General features: G+C 34.9%; 1 protein-coding gene across 1 annotated transcript in view; it reads left to right on the top strand.

The window, feature by feature from the left end:
* Kmt2e (lysine (K)-specific methyltransferase 2E) overlaps positions 1 to 17,513 on the top strand; it is an 80,080-nt gene that overhangs the window by 41,424 nt on the left and 21,143 nt on the right. Inside the window, exons 7-14 of the mRNA XM_013034722.1 lie at positions 1,434 to 1,492; positions 2,954 to 3,126; positions 6,639 to 6,677; positions 8,991 to 9,224; positions 9,328 to 9,458; positions 10,718 to 10,835; positions 12,481 to 12,590; positions 16,706 to 16,970. Coding sequence (XP_012890176.1) covers positions 1,434 to 1,492; positions 2,954 to 3,126; positions 6,639 to 6,677; positions 8,991 to 9,224; positions 9,328 to 9,458; positions 10,718 to 10,835; positions 12,481 to 12,590; positions 16,706 to 16,970 — 1,129 coding nt within the window. The remainder of the gene's footprint in view (positions 1 to 1,433; positions 1,493 to 2,953; positions 3,127 to 6,638; positions 6,678 to 8,990; positions 9,225 to 9,327; positions 9,459 to 10,717; positions 10,836 to 12,480; positions 12,591 to 16,705; positions 16,971 to 17,513) is intronic.

The raw sequence follows: 17,513 nt of genomic DNA, 5'->3' as shown, positions 1-17,513 counted from the left end.
CGACGTTGTAAAGCTCGTTTTGGACATGACAACTTGTACTTCTCATTGTTGCATCAGATCCACCTGTATCCTTAAACAACTGGTTTTTCCCCATCTCCTCCACAAGTTATACTGACATCAAATATAGTGAAAGCAGGGATTATACTGTGGGGGAGGGACATACAAAGCAACAAAGAGATAATCTTATAAATGCGTTAGAAACACATGCATGAAAGAAAAAACATTAAAATACATATCTAAGGGTTCATTTTCCTGACATCACATTATCTGACCTTTTCAGCAGAAACATTTTGTATATAGTTCTTGCTACATTTTTTTCTTTAAATGTATGCTGAAGATGACTTCATAGCAGGATAGAGAAATTATTAATTTTTCTATAACTTTAAGGTATTTTCAAATGGTTATGATTTATTCAGCCAGACCTTTTTGGGTGAACATTGTGTTATCTTGTTATTGCAAATAGAAGTGATTTTTTTAAATGAGTACTTGTATATGTAAAATTTTGTTATTTCCCAATTCCTTTTTAGTAGGAGCTGTACAATTTTGAATTCCAATTTTAAATGTCTGTTATTTATAAAAGATTGATGAAGCCTGTTTATTTTCCCCACCTTCACAATACAGTGTTTGGCAGACTTGTTTTGCCAACTTAATTGGGAAATGGTTTAAATTAATCTTAAATTTCTATTTGAGATTTTTCTGCTTTTGGTTTTACTTTATGAAAGTTACTTTTTTCAAGCGACTTAAGTAAAGGTTGGTTTAAATTGACCTAATAATTAGAAATGTAGTTGAGAGAGATCTGCTCTTCATTCTGTGATAACTCGTATGATCTCTGATCGTTGGATAATTGTTATGGCCTACTAGCCTCCCAAGCATGTTTGTCACTGAGTTGTAAAGGTGTTACTTTGGAGGCCTTATTTCCTCATTTAATAATCTGTATTTCTTGGTCTGGAGGAATGAGTACATATGTAAGGAAAAAGCTGAGAAGAAATGTAATAGAATATGGATGATACAGCATATGGATAGAGGCTATGGGAGGTTAATGGAATATTTTACTTCACAAGGACAGCCTTGGCTAAATAGCAAGACTGTGTCTCAAAAAACAGTCAAAATATTTTGAGGACTCATTCATATCTTATTTACTTAAGAAATCTGCTATTTTAACTCATTGTCAATATCTTTTCCCAAATTCGTTTTAAATATTGAATTTGAAAATAATGTACTCATTTCCTAGGCAAAAACTATTTCCAAAACAGTAACAAATGGTATCACTTAACTGGCATCCACTCCTATATTGTTATATCATGCCTAAACTATAACTCAAGAGACTCTGCATATACATTATGTTATTGATTAAATAAATGAGAAAGTTCATCAGATTGAAAATATCTGGTTCATCTAGGTTTGATAAATAACATGTTACTATTTTAACGTAGGAGTTTGGATAAAGAGAGGGCGGTGCTACTACAACGCCGGAAAAGGGAAAATATGTCAGGTAAGTGAAAAAGACCTATACCAAATTAAAATTAGTCTGAGGAAGTAAGTTCATATTTTTAAGAGCTAACCTTATTGATGAAGCTTGAGGGTATAATTTGTCATTTCAGGTATAGATTTTACAAATTCTGTTCCATGGGTAATAGTATAAAAATACTATTTCATATTATTCTTGCAATCCAGGAGAAAAAAGTCATCCATAATTTTCCTACACTTAGCTAGCTTACTATTTATTTATGCCAATATTCAGGCTTTAACTGAGTGCCTCACACTCAGTTGGCTTTTTACTCAAAGCTGGCACTTTACCACTTGAGCCATACCTCTACTTCCAGCTTTTTTTTGGGTCCGGTCGTGGGGCCTGAACTCTGGGCATGGGCGCTGTCCCTCAGCTCTTCAGCTCAAGGCTAGCACTCTACCACTTGAGCCACACCACCACTTCCGGCTTTTGTCTTTTTGCTTATGTGGTGCTGAGGAATCGAACCCAGAGCCTCAGGCATGCAAGGCAAGCGCTTTACCACTGAGCCACCTTCCCAGACCATACTTCCAGCTTTTTTGCTAGTTAATTGCATATAAGCAGACTTTTCTAGCCACGTTAGCTTCTAACTTCAGCACTCATATCTTGGCCTGTTAAGTAGCTAAGATTTTACTGCCAACAGTGCCTGTCAGCAACTTACTGTTCTTTTTTTTTGGGGGGGGGGGTTCAGTCATGGTGCTGTCCCTCAGCTCTTCAGATCAAGGCTAGCGCTCTACCACTTGACTCACGGCACCACTTTTGGCTTTTTTTCTTTTTGCTTATGTGGTGCTGAGGAATCGAACCCAGGGCCTCATGCATGCAAGGCAAGAAATCTACCACTGAGCCACCTTCTCAACCCAGCAACTTACTGTTCTAAACAACTTAAATACACTCTTCAGAAAGATAGTAATCCATTAGTTTATTGTACATAAGATTTTTTTTTTTTTAGGGACAGCATTTTCTAAATTCTGTGTGACATTTTTACTTTGGCTTAAAACCCAAGTGTTTTTTAAATCCTTACTTTTTGGACATTTTGTTGTTTCAAAAGTATTTCTGAATGAAATCCTGTTGCATAAGGTTTTAGTGACCTTGCTATTTTATGTTTATCAAAATTCTTACAAATTGGGATGACTATTCAGAGGGTGTATGTATAATTTTGCTAAGAATGACTAAATCCTCCTTAGGGAATTTTAAGTTCACCTGGCAAGTGCTAGCTAGTTATTTCTCATAGTCACTCTCCCACAGTATTAGTTAAACTTGGATACTTTTGTACTTTAATGTATAAGAAATGACTTTTGCATTTAAATGTCTTATTCTGAGTAAACTAAGTGGAAAAAAATGTTTATTTTTTAGAAATAATAGATAACAATACTTGGCCATGGGAAATGCTGTTTCACTTTATTGTTTGAAAAGGAAGTAGTAAATGTATAATTTTGTTTTATATTGAAGATGGTGATACTAGTGCAACTGAGAGTGGTGATGAAGTTCCTGTGGAATTATATACTGCATTTCAGCATACTCCAACTTCAATTACTTTAACCGCTTCAAGAGTCTCCAAGGTTAATGACAAAAGAAGGAAAAAAAGTGGGGAAAAAGAACAAAACTTTTCAAAATGTAAAAAAGTACGTTTTTGCTTTTTATTAGTTGAGTAGATAAGACAGATGAGCTGAATTTTTATAAGGCAAGACAGTGACAGTTAATCGATACCAACTAAAGAACTGGAATGATCTAACAAGTCAATAAAAATTTAAATAAATTTAAAAATTTTAATGTGTGATAATAGTTGAAATAGAATGAAGAAACTACAAATTCCTTTGAAACCATCATTCTAATGAGTCTAGTGATAGAATGTAAAACCTAAACTAAAATTGAACAAGCTGGTGTTTTATGAAAGAAAAATAGTTCTAAAATTTTAATAACTTACTAGTAGATAAAGGATGTAATTGCTTGTAGCTGCAGTATTTCATCATTTGCATAAGACTTCCCAGTTACTGAATTGCTTACCAGAGTTCTTTTCACCTAAATTTGTTAAATTTCTCTAGAATCCTTTGCCAGCAAACTGTTAGTAACTTGTCATTATAATTGTTTGAAATTTTTCAGCAACATACAATAAGATTATAAGGAATCATAGTATTTTCTATCACAGTATTTCTACTCTGTCCTTCCCATGTTTAGATTTGTTGAGACACACAAATACCATTAGGATCTAACTGCCTAGGTGGCAGATCAGTAGGCTTTATCATATAGTCTATGTGTGTATATTCTATGATGTTTGCAATAAGGACAAAATAGTTTAATAACACATTTGTCAGAATGTATCCCTGTCAAGCAATGTGTGAGTATATTTGCCAGTGAATGTTTTTTGTTATATACAATTTAAAAAACTTCACAAGGATTATATTGCTATTATAGTGAAGTTATACCTAGATATAAAAATCAGGATTTCAAAATAAACTTGATATTTAGTAGACAATACATGTACTTCAAAATGCATTTTCCATTTTCTAATTTCGTCTCCCTATTTAAAATCAGCTTGGCTATCTAGTGATCCTCACTTGTATCTCTATATCCTTTTTTGTTACTCTTCTACTTAAGTTTTATCCAATCTGGACAATTCATTGTTACCAAGTTTTACCTTTCCTTTCTAGCCATATTTGCTTATGCTATTTCTTTCTCCATTTGAAGGATTCTCTTCTCCTTTTATCTTTTAAACTACTATATAAAAACATCTCAAATACTATTTCTTCAGAGAAATTTGCTCTTCTCCTTTGGATCTTTCTTTGCATTCTGTCATGGCACTTGAGCTTTTATTCCAGCAGCTAATCACATATTGCTTTATTATCTTCCTCATCTTTGATTGTAATTTACACAAATTGTTATGTGCTTTTTACAGGTTAGTACAGGTACTGATTTGCCTTTTTGTGTATGTTTTGAAATTAATTATTGTATAAAAGTTACTTGGAAACTTGAATCTTGTATATTTCTGTTTTACATCATTTGGTTTAATAAAACAGTTTGTTCATTTTCTCTGGCTGGAATGACTTGTGGGTATTCAAAATGAATAAACCCTGGGTCTTGATTGTGTCATAATTATTTCAGAATATTGTTGTGTACTTAAAAGAAAATAGACTTTGTCAGACATTATTAATACTTCAGAGAATTTAGAGGAGGGGCGGTAAAATCCAGAAACCAAGCTTAGACAATACCTACCTACTTTGCTTTTTTGTTTATAGTGAAATACTATACTTTTGCTTTTTATTCAGCCTAAACTTACAGCTAATTGTTGAAAATGTGCATGTTAGCCATTAATATTCTAGACAGATGGCTGTATTATAATATTCATAAAATCCTTTATTATAGCTACTTTAGCAATAATTGACATGAAGTATTAACATTAAGACAATGAAATATTAAAGGACATTGATTTCTGGTTGTTTAAGTTCATAATGTTATTATCAGCATATATATTTATGCTCCTATTATGGGTTGAATATCCCCATTCGGAAAGTCTGAAATATTCCAGAAATGGTATTCAAAAGCTTTCAGATTTTGGATTATCCAGGATAGGGACCCTGAATTTCAAGGTACAGTTTATGCAAATATTCTAAAGCAAACCTTTAAAAAAATCCAGTTAGTCTGGAAAACATCTGGACTCACACATTTTCGATAAGGAATCAGCTTATATAATTTTGCTTTGTTTCTAGTTTACGCAAGACTCATATCTTTTCTTGACCATCCTTTTACTCTCTTTTATATATATGTGTGTCTCTGTACCAGCATTATACATTTTCTAAAATCTTTAAGGCATCTTTAGTCTTTGATATCCAGAGTTTGTCTCAACTGATTTTCCTTTGAAATTTCATACTTCTTCCTCTTTTTTGCTGCTACAAAACTGGTCTAGCCCCACTTTGTAGAAATACAGTCTTTTCTCATCTTTTCCTTTTATCTACTCTGCATTTGGTTATCAGATTTCCTATCAATATTATTTTCATATCCTTTCTTTTCCTTCTATTAGTTCTTCATAATAAAGATCAATGCAATATTTAAGTCAGACTAATGAAGTCTTTTTAAAAAAACCGTATCACACTTTTCAGTAAGTAAAAGTAGCATATTTTTTAAGTTGGCATAATTTCTTCCTATTTCTTTCTTCCTTACATGGTTATTCATACTCTTTCACTTTTTCAAAAGTTTGATTGTATGTATTCTCTGAATTCTACCTAGCTTGTTTCCTATGTTTTACATAAAAGTTCATTGCCCCTTTTTAAAGCTTTATTACCTTCTAACATATCTGCACACCAATTTGGCACTTAAATATGTTTCAATGTATTCTGTTATCTCCAGGTTTACGTTTAGTCTCTAAATATAGTTGATACTTTTGGGTGTAATAAGTGGGGTAGGAATTTGGTCTTAACTCTTTCAGGATCTGGCATGTTAATGGGGTCTCTATAAATATTTAATTGAATAAATACAGCTGTTTCCTTCAGTGTTTATTACTTAAGCCCAGTTAGAAGTTCAAATGTAATAATACCCCAGAACCCCACATCTCTCCACTTTTTTCTAATACTTTTTTCTAATACTTTTCCAGTTCTCAATTTTTCTGTGGTTTATATTTTTTACATGAGAACAAAAGTTGTATATATTATGTCTCATGTATTACTTTGATATATGTGTAAGTTTTATGTTTGGATCATGTTGAACATACCTATGTCAAACATCATTTCTTTGCATTGAAAACTTAAAAAGTCTAGTATTTTTTTTAAAAGTTTAGCCTTTTGTAAAATACATGATTGGATAGGGTACAAAGTTTTTGTACAGTACATAGTTTATATATATGCAATAGTTGGTTATAAATTGAGCACTTAGAACATTGGAAGTTTTTTACTTAGCATCATATTTTACATATAATACTTGATATTCCAAACAGTCTGCATTATATTTGCAAAAGAATAATTTTCTAGTAGATACCTTCATTTACCACAACCTTTCCCTACTTTTTGCTTGATTGGTTATTACCAATTTTCTTTTATATGATTTCACTTCAGTAAAGAGCCACTGTGAACCAAATAATTGTCAATTATTTCCATTAAAACAACAACAACAACAACACTAACTCATAATTCCATGCTTATTTTAGGCCTTTCGTGAAGGATCTAGGAAGTCATCAAGAGTTAAGGTAAATGAATACATTTAAGGCATTATTGTTGATAATCACTTATATTCAGAAACACATGGCTACTTTATGTTCTCTTCGTTGTTATTATCCTTATAAGAAATGAGAAGTTAGGATTCTACTTGGACCAATAGACAATTCTTATTTATCAACCTTGTTAAAACATTAAGGGAGCTGAATGCCGATGGATTACACGTGTAATCCTAGGTACTCAAAAGAGTGATATCCAGAAAGTCACTGTTTGAAGCCAGTCTAGGCAGAAAAGTCCATGAGACTCCATCTCTATCAAAAAGCTGGGTTGGAAGCATGGTTCAAGTGGTAATGTGCCAGCTGTGAATCAGCAAGCCAAGCAAATGAGAGCCCGAGTCAGCCCTAGTACTGGTGAGAGAAGAGAGGCCAAAACATATTAAAATGGAAATCTTATACTTCTTATATTGAGATTAATTAGAATTTTTATCACTAATTTCTTTTCTGTAGTACCACCTTATATTAGTATACTATACATATAAGTGCAGAATCATATCTTAATTTGCTCTTCTGTACAACTGGAATTCTTACAGGGAATTTGTGGTATGCTCCTATAATACACTCCATCTGTAATCCCTGCACTTGGAAGTTTGAGTCAGGAGAAATATTTAAGTTTGAGGTCACCATGGGCTACATACATAGCAAAACCATGTCACCAAAATACAACACAACAAAAAAGATCCACAACAGATTTACCATGTAAATATAAACTAAGTACATGTATCTTGCATTAATTAGCTGCATAATTTCTGAGATAAGCAAGGCTCTCCACCTCTGACACTTCTGAAACAGATCACAGAGGTAACTATATTGTGTTGAAGGATGACAGATTTTTTAAATTGTCAAGTTTAATATTAAAGAGGATGTAATGATTGTGTTTTTTATTCCTACAGTATAAAACAATACTGATTCACATTTCTAGAAAACAAACATGCAGCATACTGATTATTCTTAGTTTCTCCTTAAAAATGTTAATATCATTTACCATATGTTACCAAATGTTAAAATCATTTACCATACTGACAAGTTTGAAATTTCATAAAATGTTATTTATATGTTAAAGTTGGAGATTTTGTTACTTTGAATTCATGAAATTCATGAACGGAGGAAAGAGGCCCAAAACTCCTCCCTCTGCCCCCCGCCCCACTGGTCCTGGAGATTGAACTCAGGACCTGAGTGATGTCCCTAAGCTTCTTTTCTTTTGCTCAAGTTGGAGCTCTGGAACTATTAATGTTATAGTATCCCTTTCTTCTCATTTAAGCACTTGAATACCAGGTTGAATGAGAAAGTTGCATCTTTTACTTATAGGTGAAAGTACGTTTTATTACCTAAAGACTTCACTAGGGATCTAACATTTTTTAAAAAATAAAAATTTGAACATCTTAAATTTTAACTTCAAAGATATTTGTGTAAAAAACATTACATCTCAAATAAGCAATTCTCTAGCAAATTGTATAAGGGCCAAGAGATACCGTTCTGTTAAAGACATACCAGTTCAGTAGAGAAATTTCTTAGGGTTACTAAAATAATTTAAAAAGTTAACAGATTCTCTTAATAGAGGTCAGCCTTAGTATAATCTAGTATCCTGTAAAATCTGTTTTTATTAGTCATTACTGTAATGTGAAATGAACATACAAAGTTATCTATTGGTACATAAGCTTATTCCCTTCAAGTAGATCAGTTCCTTATCATTTTTTGATTTGAGCTCCACCACTAATTTGCTTAGCTTGTTTGCTTACCACATGAGCCAACCCTTCAGCCTTGAGTTTTGCAAGTTAGTTGTACGTTGTAGTCATGTGGTCTTTTCTGCACTGGCTGGCCTTCTCATACTCCTTAGCCAAAATTACAAATGTGAACCACCAGCATCCCATTGGTGGTCATTCATTCTGGTCATTCATATGGTGAACTGACAGTCAATTTGAGTCAAATAAGATAAAGATCCTTATGGATTCTGTCATTAAGATTTATGTCTGCACATAAACAAGGTGTTCCATATTGTATAAATTAAAAATAGCATTTATAATGAAATTCATGATATAGTTGATTATAATAAATCTTACAATTATACTGATAATAAAATGTTAAATTTATAAATCAAATAAATTTACTTATACAGTATGTATAGTTCACATAATAGATGTATTCTAGAAATGTGAGCACATCAGTTTTAGCAATTTTATTGCTATCCTTAGACTACTATAGTGATAAAAATTGTTTTTATATGAATGACTATATATGTGTATAAGTGCTTAAGTTAACATAGTAACCTTTACTTTCCCTTTATTGTAGGGTTCAGCTCCAGAAATTGATCCTTCATCTGATGGTTCAAATTTTGGATGGGAGACAAAAATCAAAGCATGGATGGATCGCTATGAAGAGGCAAATAATAACCAGTATAGTGAGGGAGTTCAGAGGGAGGCACAAAGAATAGCTATGAGATTAGGCAATGGAAATGACAAAAAAGAGATGAATAAATCAGAATTGAATACTACTAACAATTTACTCTTCAAGCCTCCTGTAGAGGTAAATGAGTCATTTGTCAAAATAGTTGAAAGCAAAATGTTTTATAATGTATCTTCAGTTAGACTGAAAAGCAAATATAATCTACCATTTATTTTTATTTTAGAGCCATATACAAAAGAATAAAAAAATCCTGAAATCTGCCAAAGATTTGCCTCCTGATGCTCTTATCATTGAGTATAGAGGGAAGTTTATGCTACGAGAACAATTTGAAGCAAATGGGTATTTCTTTAAAAGGTATAATTTTTTGTTTCCTGTAGCTAGATATTGAACTTAAAAATACATTTTACCTAGATGTTGTGATCATGTTTTTCCCATGTGATCAATATTTAAAAGTATAATGTGATAACCAGTGACAATACCTTTTGGACTGTGATCCCAAAAACAAAATGCAAAGACATATTTCTCAGTATCTTGCCCACCTCTTTGTCTTGCTGAAAACCCTAATGTAATCCATTTAAAGATAAAAGCAATATAGCTTGGATGCATATGTCAGTCAGGAAATCTTAATTACCTAAGACTACCAAGGATCTTTCAATCTAGGATTAGTGCTGACTCCTTACCATTGCTAGAACCTGAGAAGACCATGACAAGGCAATCAACCACCACCCTCCCTCCTTTTTTTTAAGCTTTCCACCTTTGACAGTGTTAATTTTGTTCTTATATTATTGCCACCACTTTCAACTCCTACTTTTTGGTGTTGGAGTGGTTCAGAGGCCTCTTCTATGGCTTGTGAAGAACTGATAGGATCCTCTTGTTACCTATCACTTTTCTGAGGAATATATTTCCCTGTCTTTACAGGTATAACATTGCCAATATATGCATGTCCTACAATTATTATCAGCATTCTTTGTTTATAACTTGAGAGTTTAAGCTATGAAAAATATACATTCTTTTCCTGTTGTATAAGAAATTCAGGTGTCGGTGGCTCACACCTGTTAATCCTAGCTCCTCAGGAGGCTGAGATCTAAGGATCATAGTTTAAAGCCAGGGGAGTCCGTGAGACTCTTATCTCCAATAAACAACCAGAAAACCAGAAGTGGTGCTATGGCTCAAGTGGCAGAGTGCTAGCCTTGAGCTGAAGAGCTCAGGGACAGTACCCAGGCCCAGAGTTCCATCCCCATGACTGGAACAAAAAAAAGAAATTTGATCTAAAATGGTATAAATCAAATAGTTTTAAATGCACCAGAGAACATGCACTTTGAAAGCACAGAATTATCCTCCTGTGAAGGTAATGAGTTACTCTCTTGCTCTCTAAGGGATTTCTACCTTATATTGTCTTTAACTTACACAAGGTAGGTATTAAAAAAAAAATCTCACTAGCATGAAGTAGCATAAGATTTCTGAAACTGGAATATATGTATACATATATATATCAGATTTTCACCTTACTACTTAAATTTTTAAGAAATTTCTCGTTCTCAAGCTTCTTTTATACGTTTACCTCAGAAAAACAAAAGGGATTGTTACACTAAATTATATTTCTTTGTTTGTAGACCATACCCTTTTGTTTTATTCTACTCTAAATTTCATGGACTAGAAATGTGTGTTGATGCAAGGACTTTTGGGAATGAGGCTCGATTCATTAGACGTTCTTGTTCACCAAATGCAGAGGTACGCTTATTGAAATATTTTGAATGGGGTACTGGGGTGCTGAGTAGTTATAGGGTCTGAGCATTTAGTATAAATTTGGTAGCCTAAAAACACTTTATAAGCTTGGTGCCAGTGGCTCATACCTGTAATCCTAGCTGTTTAGAAAGCTGATGTCTGAGAATTCCAGTTTGAAGTCAACCCAGGCAGGAAGGTCTGTAACACTCTTACCTCCAATTACTCACTAAAATGTTGGGGGAGAGGGGAGGGAACCTGTGGCTCAAGTGGTAGAGCACTAGTCTTGAGTAAAAATACTCAGGGATGGCACCCAGACCCTGAGTTCAAGCCCCAGGACTGGCACAATCAATCTGCTTTTCAATTGTTGATTCATTTTTTTTGCTCAGCATCTTCCTATTGTAAAAATTTTGGTGACACTATGATGTCTTAGTTAACATACTGTAGAAATCAAGTTCCTTCTAGCATTAATATTAAAACTGTATTTGTGGGGGTTGGGGGTTTAGCCCAGCAGAAGGGCGCCCGCCTGGCGCGCGCAAGGCCGTGGGTTCGGTTCTCAGCCCTGGTTTAAAAAAAAAAAAACTGTATTTGTGGATTAAATATATACTATTTTCCCCCCCTTCTTATGGGTTTTGAGCTCAGGGCCTTGTGCTTTCTCAACTGGCACTCTAGTACTTACTTGAACCACACCCCAACTTGGCTTTTTTGCTAGCTTTATTTTATTTTTATTTTTTTTTGGTCCAGTTGTGGGGCCTGAACTCTGGGCCTGGCCGCTGTCCCTCAGCTCTTCAGCTCAAGGCTAGCGCTCTACCACTTGAGCCACAGCGCCACTTCCGGCTTTTTTCTTTTTGCTTATGTGGTGCTGAGGAATCGAACCCAGGGCCTCATGAATGCAAGGCAAGCACTCTACCACTGAGCCACCTTCCCAGCCCGATAGCTTTATTTTAAAATTGACTATTCTGACTAGGCTAACCTCACAACCACAATTCTTTGTATCTCAACATCCTGAGTACCCAGGATTATAGGCATGAGCCATCAATGCCCAGTTATATGCTATGATTTTTATCAAACTAAAATAGATTTTCGTAAATAAATTTTTAAAATCATATTCTGGGTAGAATGTAAAATATTCATCTTTTTACATGTCAAATATTTTAACTTTATATAATGTTGCAGCTAAGCGTACGAGGTTTTGAATTCACACAATAAATTTTTAGTGACTTAGGCACTTAAGTCTTGTCAGGGATTTAATGGTTTTATAACTTTGCCTGTTTTTTCTGCAAGACTGTACTATATAGAACTATAATAGTGTAGTGATATTTGAATAATGTGGCCACAAACACTGTTACTGTTGCACTGCATCAAACTCAAGATGCTATCCATGTGTAATACTCTAATTTCAGAGATGCTAGCAGGTGAAGAAATATCCATCTTTAAACTAATAAAATAGGTTTTCTTTTCTGGATGCCACATGGTAGGCTGGAGTGGTGGGTGTTGCAGTGAACAGGTGATACCTGCTGATATATCATCCTAAGGCTTGCATTAATGATAATTTCCAAAGGGTGTGTTTGCTAAGTACTTGATATTTTTCCCAACTGTAGGATTAGAGACTTATGAAAATATATAGAAATGTAAAATTGCTTTTTTTTAACAGGTGAGGCATGAAATAGAAGATGGAACCATACATCTTTACATTTATTCCATACAAAGTATTCCAAAGGGTACTGAAATTACAATTGCATTTGATTTTGACTATGGGAATTGGTAAGTTTCTAGTCTCTGTTGAAAACAGTTCTAATGTTTTTATAGTCAGGTTTTTTTGTTTTTGTTTTTGTTTTGCCTGTCATGGGGCTTAAACTCGGGGCCTGGCACTGTCTAGTGCTCTACCAGTTGAGCCACAGCACCACGTCAGGCTTTTTTTTGTTTATGTGGTACTGCGGAATCGAACCTGGGGCTACATGCATGCTAGGCAAGCATTCTACCACTGAACCACATTCCCAGCCCTTGTCTTTTATACCTCTTTATCATGAGTCAGGTAAATCAACTGAAAATAATCATGTTGGTTAACAGTTTTCTTTATGTAATTATTGCTTATTATCTCATTTTTTATTGTAATGTAAATGTTCCAGTGAGTCATAAAACATGTGGGATTTTTTCCTCTTATATTTTAGGGGATAGAGCTTTAGTTACACAATTTATTTGGCTAATGAGTGTGAATCGTTTTTTTGCTTCTCAAAAGAAACTACCAAACTTGCTTTGCAATGTAATTAAAGGGTTTGTTGGAGATCCTACAAAGAAACTCTATGTACTATTGTTCCAAAATATTTGGAAAGCCAAATGTTAATTCTGAATATCAAATCTTTGCATATCTAACACATTAAAGAGATACATAAAACATAATTATTCATTGTAACTTTTCAAGATGTGGATGGGATTGGGAAAAATCATTTGGGGGAGAATGATGGGTGACAATATTCAAAATTCATTCTACTCATCATCTGACTTGTTGAATTGAAACTTCTTTATATAACTTTTTTTAATCCTATTCAGCTGGGCACTGGTGGTTCATGCCTGTAATCCTAGCAACTCAGGAGGCTGATATGAGGATCATGATTTGAAGCCAGCCAGGGCAGGAAAGTCCGTGAGAGTTTTATCTCGAATTGACTACTCTATAAAAAGCAGGAAGTGGAGCTGTGGCTCAAGTGGTAGAGCACAAAAAGGTTTTGAGCACAAAAAGTCAGGAACAGTGCCCAGGTACTAAGTGCAAGCCCCAGGACTGGTAAAAGAATATAAAAGAAAATTCATGTGTTTCCTAAATAATATAGGACATAGCTCAGCAATAGAGAATCAGGAGCTAGCCCCAAAAAATAGATTTGGGGGGAGGGGTGGCTCAGGCCATAACCCCGCAATTTGGGAGGCAGAGCCATGTGAATAAGAGTTCAGGGATAACCACACAGCAAGCCTTTTTTTCAAATAAAAACCATTGTCCACTGAAGCCTCCTTAGTAGCCAGGTGTGTGCGTGCACCACTCTCTTCTTTTTACTGCTACCTTTAATTTGGTACATTTATTAAACATTTTACTGTCACATTCATGTCAATAAATAGTACCTAGAATTTAATACTTTTTTTTTCTTTTATAAATCATTTAGACAAGGTGCCACTGGCGTGTGCTTGTAACACTAACTATTTAGGATGCTGAGATCTGAGAATCACAGTTCAAAGCCAGCCTGGGCAGTACAGTCCATGAAATTTGTAACTACAGTTAAATACCTATAAGCTGGAAGTGCACCTGTGGCTCAGTGGTAATCTTACTCAGGGACAGTGGCTAGGGTCCTAATTTTAAGCCCCAGGAATAACACACAAAAATGTGTTGTTAATAATATTCTACATCTAGCTTCTCTCATTTTTTTCATTATGCATGTTGAGACTACACTGTTAGAGCTCTGGTTCATTTATTTTCTTTGCTATTGACATTTATTCCATTATAGACATATCTTTAGTGTTATGACTTCTTATGTCTACAGGTGTACACATTCTCTCCAGGGTAGGGACCTAGGAGTAGAATTGCTCATTTTTTTGAGAAATATAGGTGAATTACTCACCCAAACATCTGGTTACTAGGATATATTCTCAAGCAATTAGTTCACTGTTGTACATACCCCTATACTGTTAAAACTTCCAAAATTTATGCTAATCCAAGGAAAATGTTATTTTTGTAGGTTTTTGTTGTTGCTGTTGAAGTACTAAACCCAGGGCCTTGGGCATTCTAGGCAAGCACTCTGCCAGTGAGCTGTATTCCTACCCCATTAAGAAATTTGTCAAGATGGGAACTAGTGGCTCAAACCTGTAATCCTTGCTACTCAGGAGGCTGAGATCTGAGGATTGTGGCAGTTCAAAGCCAGCCCCAGTAAGAAAGCCTATGAGACTCATCGCTACCCACCAGAAAACTGGAAGTGGTGCTGTGGCTCAGAGTGGTTGAGCACTAACTAGCCTTGAGCAAAAAAAGAGCTGAGAGACAGTGCCCAGGCCCTGAGGGTTCAAACCCTAATACCAACCAAAAAAAAAAATCCCCCAAAACAGAAATTTGTCTGGTATACTTTTTTTTTTTTATTGGTCCTGGGGCCTGAACTCTGGGCCTGGGTGCTGTCCTTCAGTTCTTCAGCTCAAGGCTAGCGTTCTACCACTTGAGTCTCAGCCCCACTTCCATTTTTTTCTGCTTATGTGGTGCTGAGGAATCGAACCCAGGGCCTCATACATGCAAGGCAAGCACTCTACCACTGAGCCACCTTCCCAGCCTGTCTGATATAATTTTTAACTGTAGTTTTAGGGTTTTTCAAATTATTTTTTCTCAATGTGAAATTCCTTTCCACCTTAATTATTATAAGTCAGATTTATCATACTCATTTAAATTTTTCCTTTGTAAACCTTTGGGGTAACCTGCTTTATGTTTAACATGTATCTTTTTGTTGTTTTTTAATATTTTTGTAAAGATACTGTAGAGAAGTTATTACTGCTCCCCTCCCTTTTTTTCCCTTACCCAGTACCCCCCACCTTTTCAACAGTGTCTTGTACATCTCATTGTTTCAATGGGTCCTCCTGTATCCTTGTTTCAGCATTTTGTTATTTACTTTCCCTCCCCAAATTAGAAAAATGTCTATACAAGATGCAGAGCAACAACATTAAATACAGTGACAACAGGGGTTATACTATAAAGGGAAGAACGTACTACAAAAGAAACCAAAAAATGTTGTTTTTAAGACAGGTTCTTGTTGTGTGGCCAAGGCCGAAGTTGAACTTTTGATCCTCTTAGCTTAGCCTGCTGATTGGCTGTGATCACAGACTAATTCATCTGGTTTCAAATCCTAGTTTTGTTATTAGCTATTTAACCTTAGACTGGTATTTTTTTTCATCCCTTTTTACCTCATTATCTCAAGGATGCAAATAGTATGGAACAAGAATGCTTTTAACATTTTAGTGTAAACTGTCAGTTTTCCTGGCAAAGGATAACTTCTTAAATAAACACAAATTGTTGTTATCAATATTTGATATTCTATAATCCTAAAAGCAAACCTTTAGAGTCATACAGGCCCATACTTCATCTCATCTGTAGAATCTGAGTAATACTAATTATTGTGGGAAGATGAGAAACCTGTTTACCTTCTATACATCACCTTCAAGAATAAAAAAGAAAAAGAAAAAAAACTTTATTAAAATAATCTTTTAAGAGCATAATACTAGGGTTTGGTATTTGTTAAAGAGAGAGAGAGAGAGAGAGAGAGAGTATGTGTGTGTGTGTGTGTGTGTGTGTGTTTTCTGAGGCTTGAACTCTGGGGCTAGGCACTGTCCCTGTTTTTTTTGTTTTTTCCTTCTTACAATCTACCTCTTGAGCCACAGCTCCAATCTGGCTTTTTGATTGTTAATTATAAAAGGCTCATGGGCTTTCCTGCCCAGGCTAGCTTCAAACTGATCCTCAGATCTCAGCCTCCTAAGTAGCTAGGATTACAGGTTTGAGCCACCAGCTAGCTAAATCTAGCATTTTATTCAGGAAGTTAATTACACTTTGAAGTAATTATACTGTTTACCTTAAGTTTATTTGGTATAAGATACAGTAGTAGCATTTTACCTTAACAGATTTAATGTTTTAATTTTTTTTCTCTAACATGGTATACCTATGGCCCAGTCTGTGGTAAAAAGTCAGTCTAATAGATTGCTTTCATGAGAAAATAATTATTGTTTTGTGATAATTATCAGGAATGCAGATTAAAAAGTTAAGGATTAGTTTAATCAGAAATTACATATAATATTGTGTGCATCTTAAAAGATAGTAATTTCCTGGTTTTATTTTACATATTGAATTTTTACCTGATTGTAATCCCCAGTAAATACAAGGTAGACTGTGCATGCCTCAAAGAAAATCCAGAGTGTCCTGTTCTAAAACGAAGTTCAGAAGCCACAGAAAACATCAATAGCGGTTATGAGACAAGAAGAAAAAAAGGAAAAAAAGAGAAAGATATTTCAAAAGAAAAAGATACACAAAATCAGAATATTACTTTGGACTGTGAAGGAACAACCAACAAGATTAAAAGCCCAGAAATGAAACAGAGAAAGCTTTCTCCACTGAGACTATCAGTGTCAAATAATCAGGTATTAATTCTGATTCTTGATGTCATATTTTAGCCTCTCTTTTCATGTAAAAATTTAAACACTATTTTAGTCCACTCTTAATTGTTGGGGTGTATTAGTGGAGATTAATTAAACACAAGTCCTCAACTGGCCAGACAAGCATGCTAATCACTTGAGAAACACTCCCCACCCCCATTTTTTTTTTTTTTTGGTTGGTCTTAGGGCTTGAACTCTGGGCCTGGGAGTTATCTCTTCAGCTCAAGGCAAGCACTCTACCACTTGAGCCACAGCGTCACTTCTGGTTTTCTGAGTGGTTTATTGGAGATAAGAGTCTCAAGGACTTTCCTACCCGGGCTGGCTTTGAGCTGCAATCCTCAGATCTCAGCCTCCTGAGTAGCTAGGATTACAGGCCTGAGCCACCAGCGCCCGGCTCCCACCCCCATTCTTTTCTTTTCTTTTTTTTTTGGGTCCAGTCATGGGGCTTGAACTCTGGGCCTGGGCACTATCCCTCAGCTCTTCAGCTCAAGGCTAGTGCTCTACCACTTGAGCCACAGCGCCACTTCC

This window comes from Dipodomys ordii, unplaced genomic scaffold, assembly GCF_000151885.1.
Source record: "Dipodomys ordii isolate 6190 unplaced genomic scaffold, Dord_2.0 Scaffold195, whole genome shotgun sequence".
In the NCBI taxonomy this organism is placed as follows: Eukaryota; Metazoa; Chordata; class Mammalia; order Rodentia; family Heteromyidae; genus Dipodomys; species Dipodomys ordii.
The sequence above is the reverse complement of the archived record's forward strand: the minus strand, read 5'-3'. Positions and strand labels throughout refer to the sequence as shown.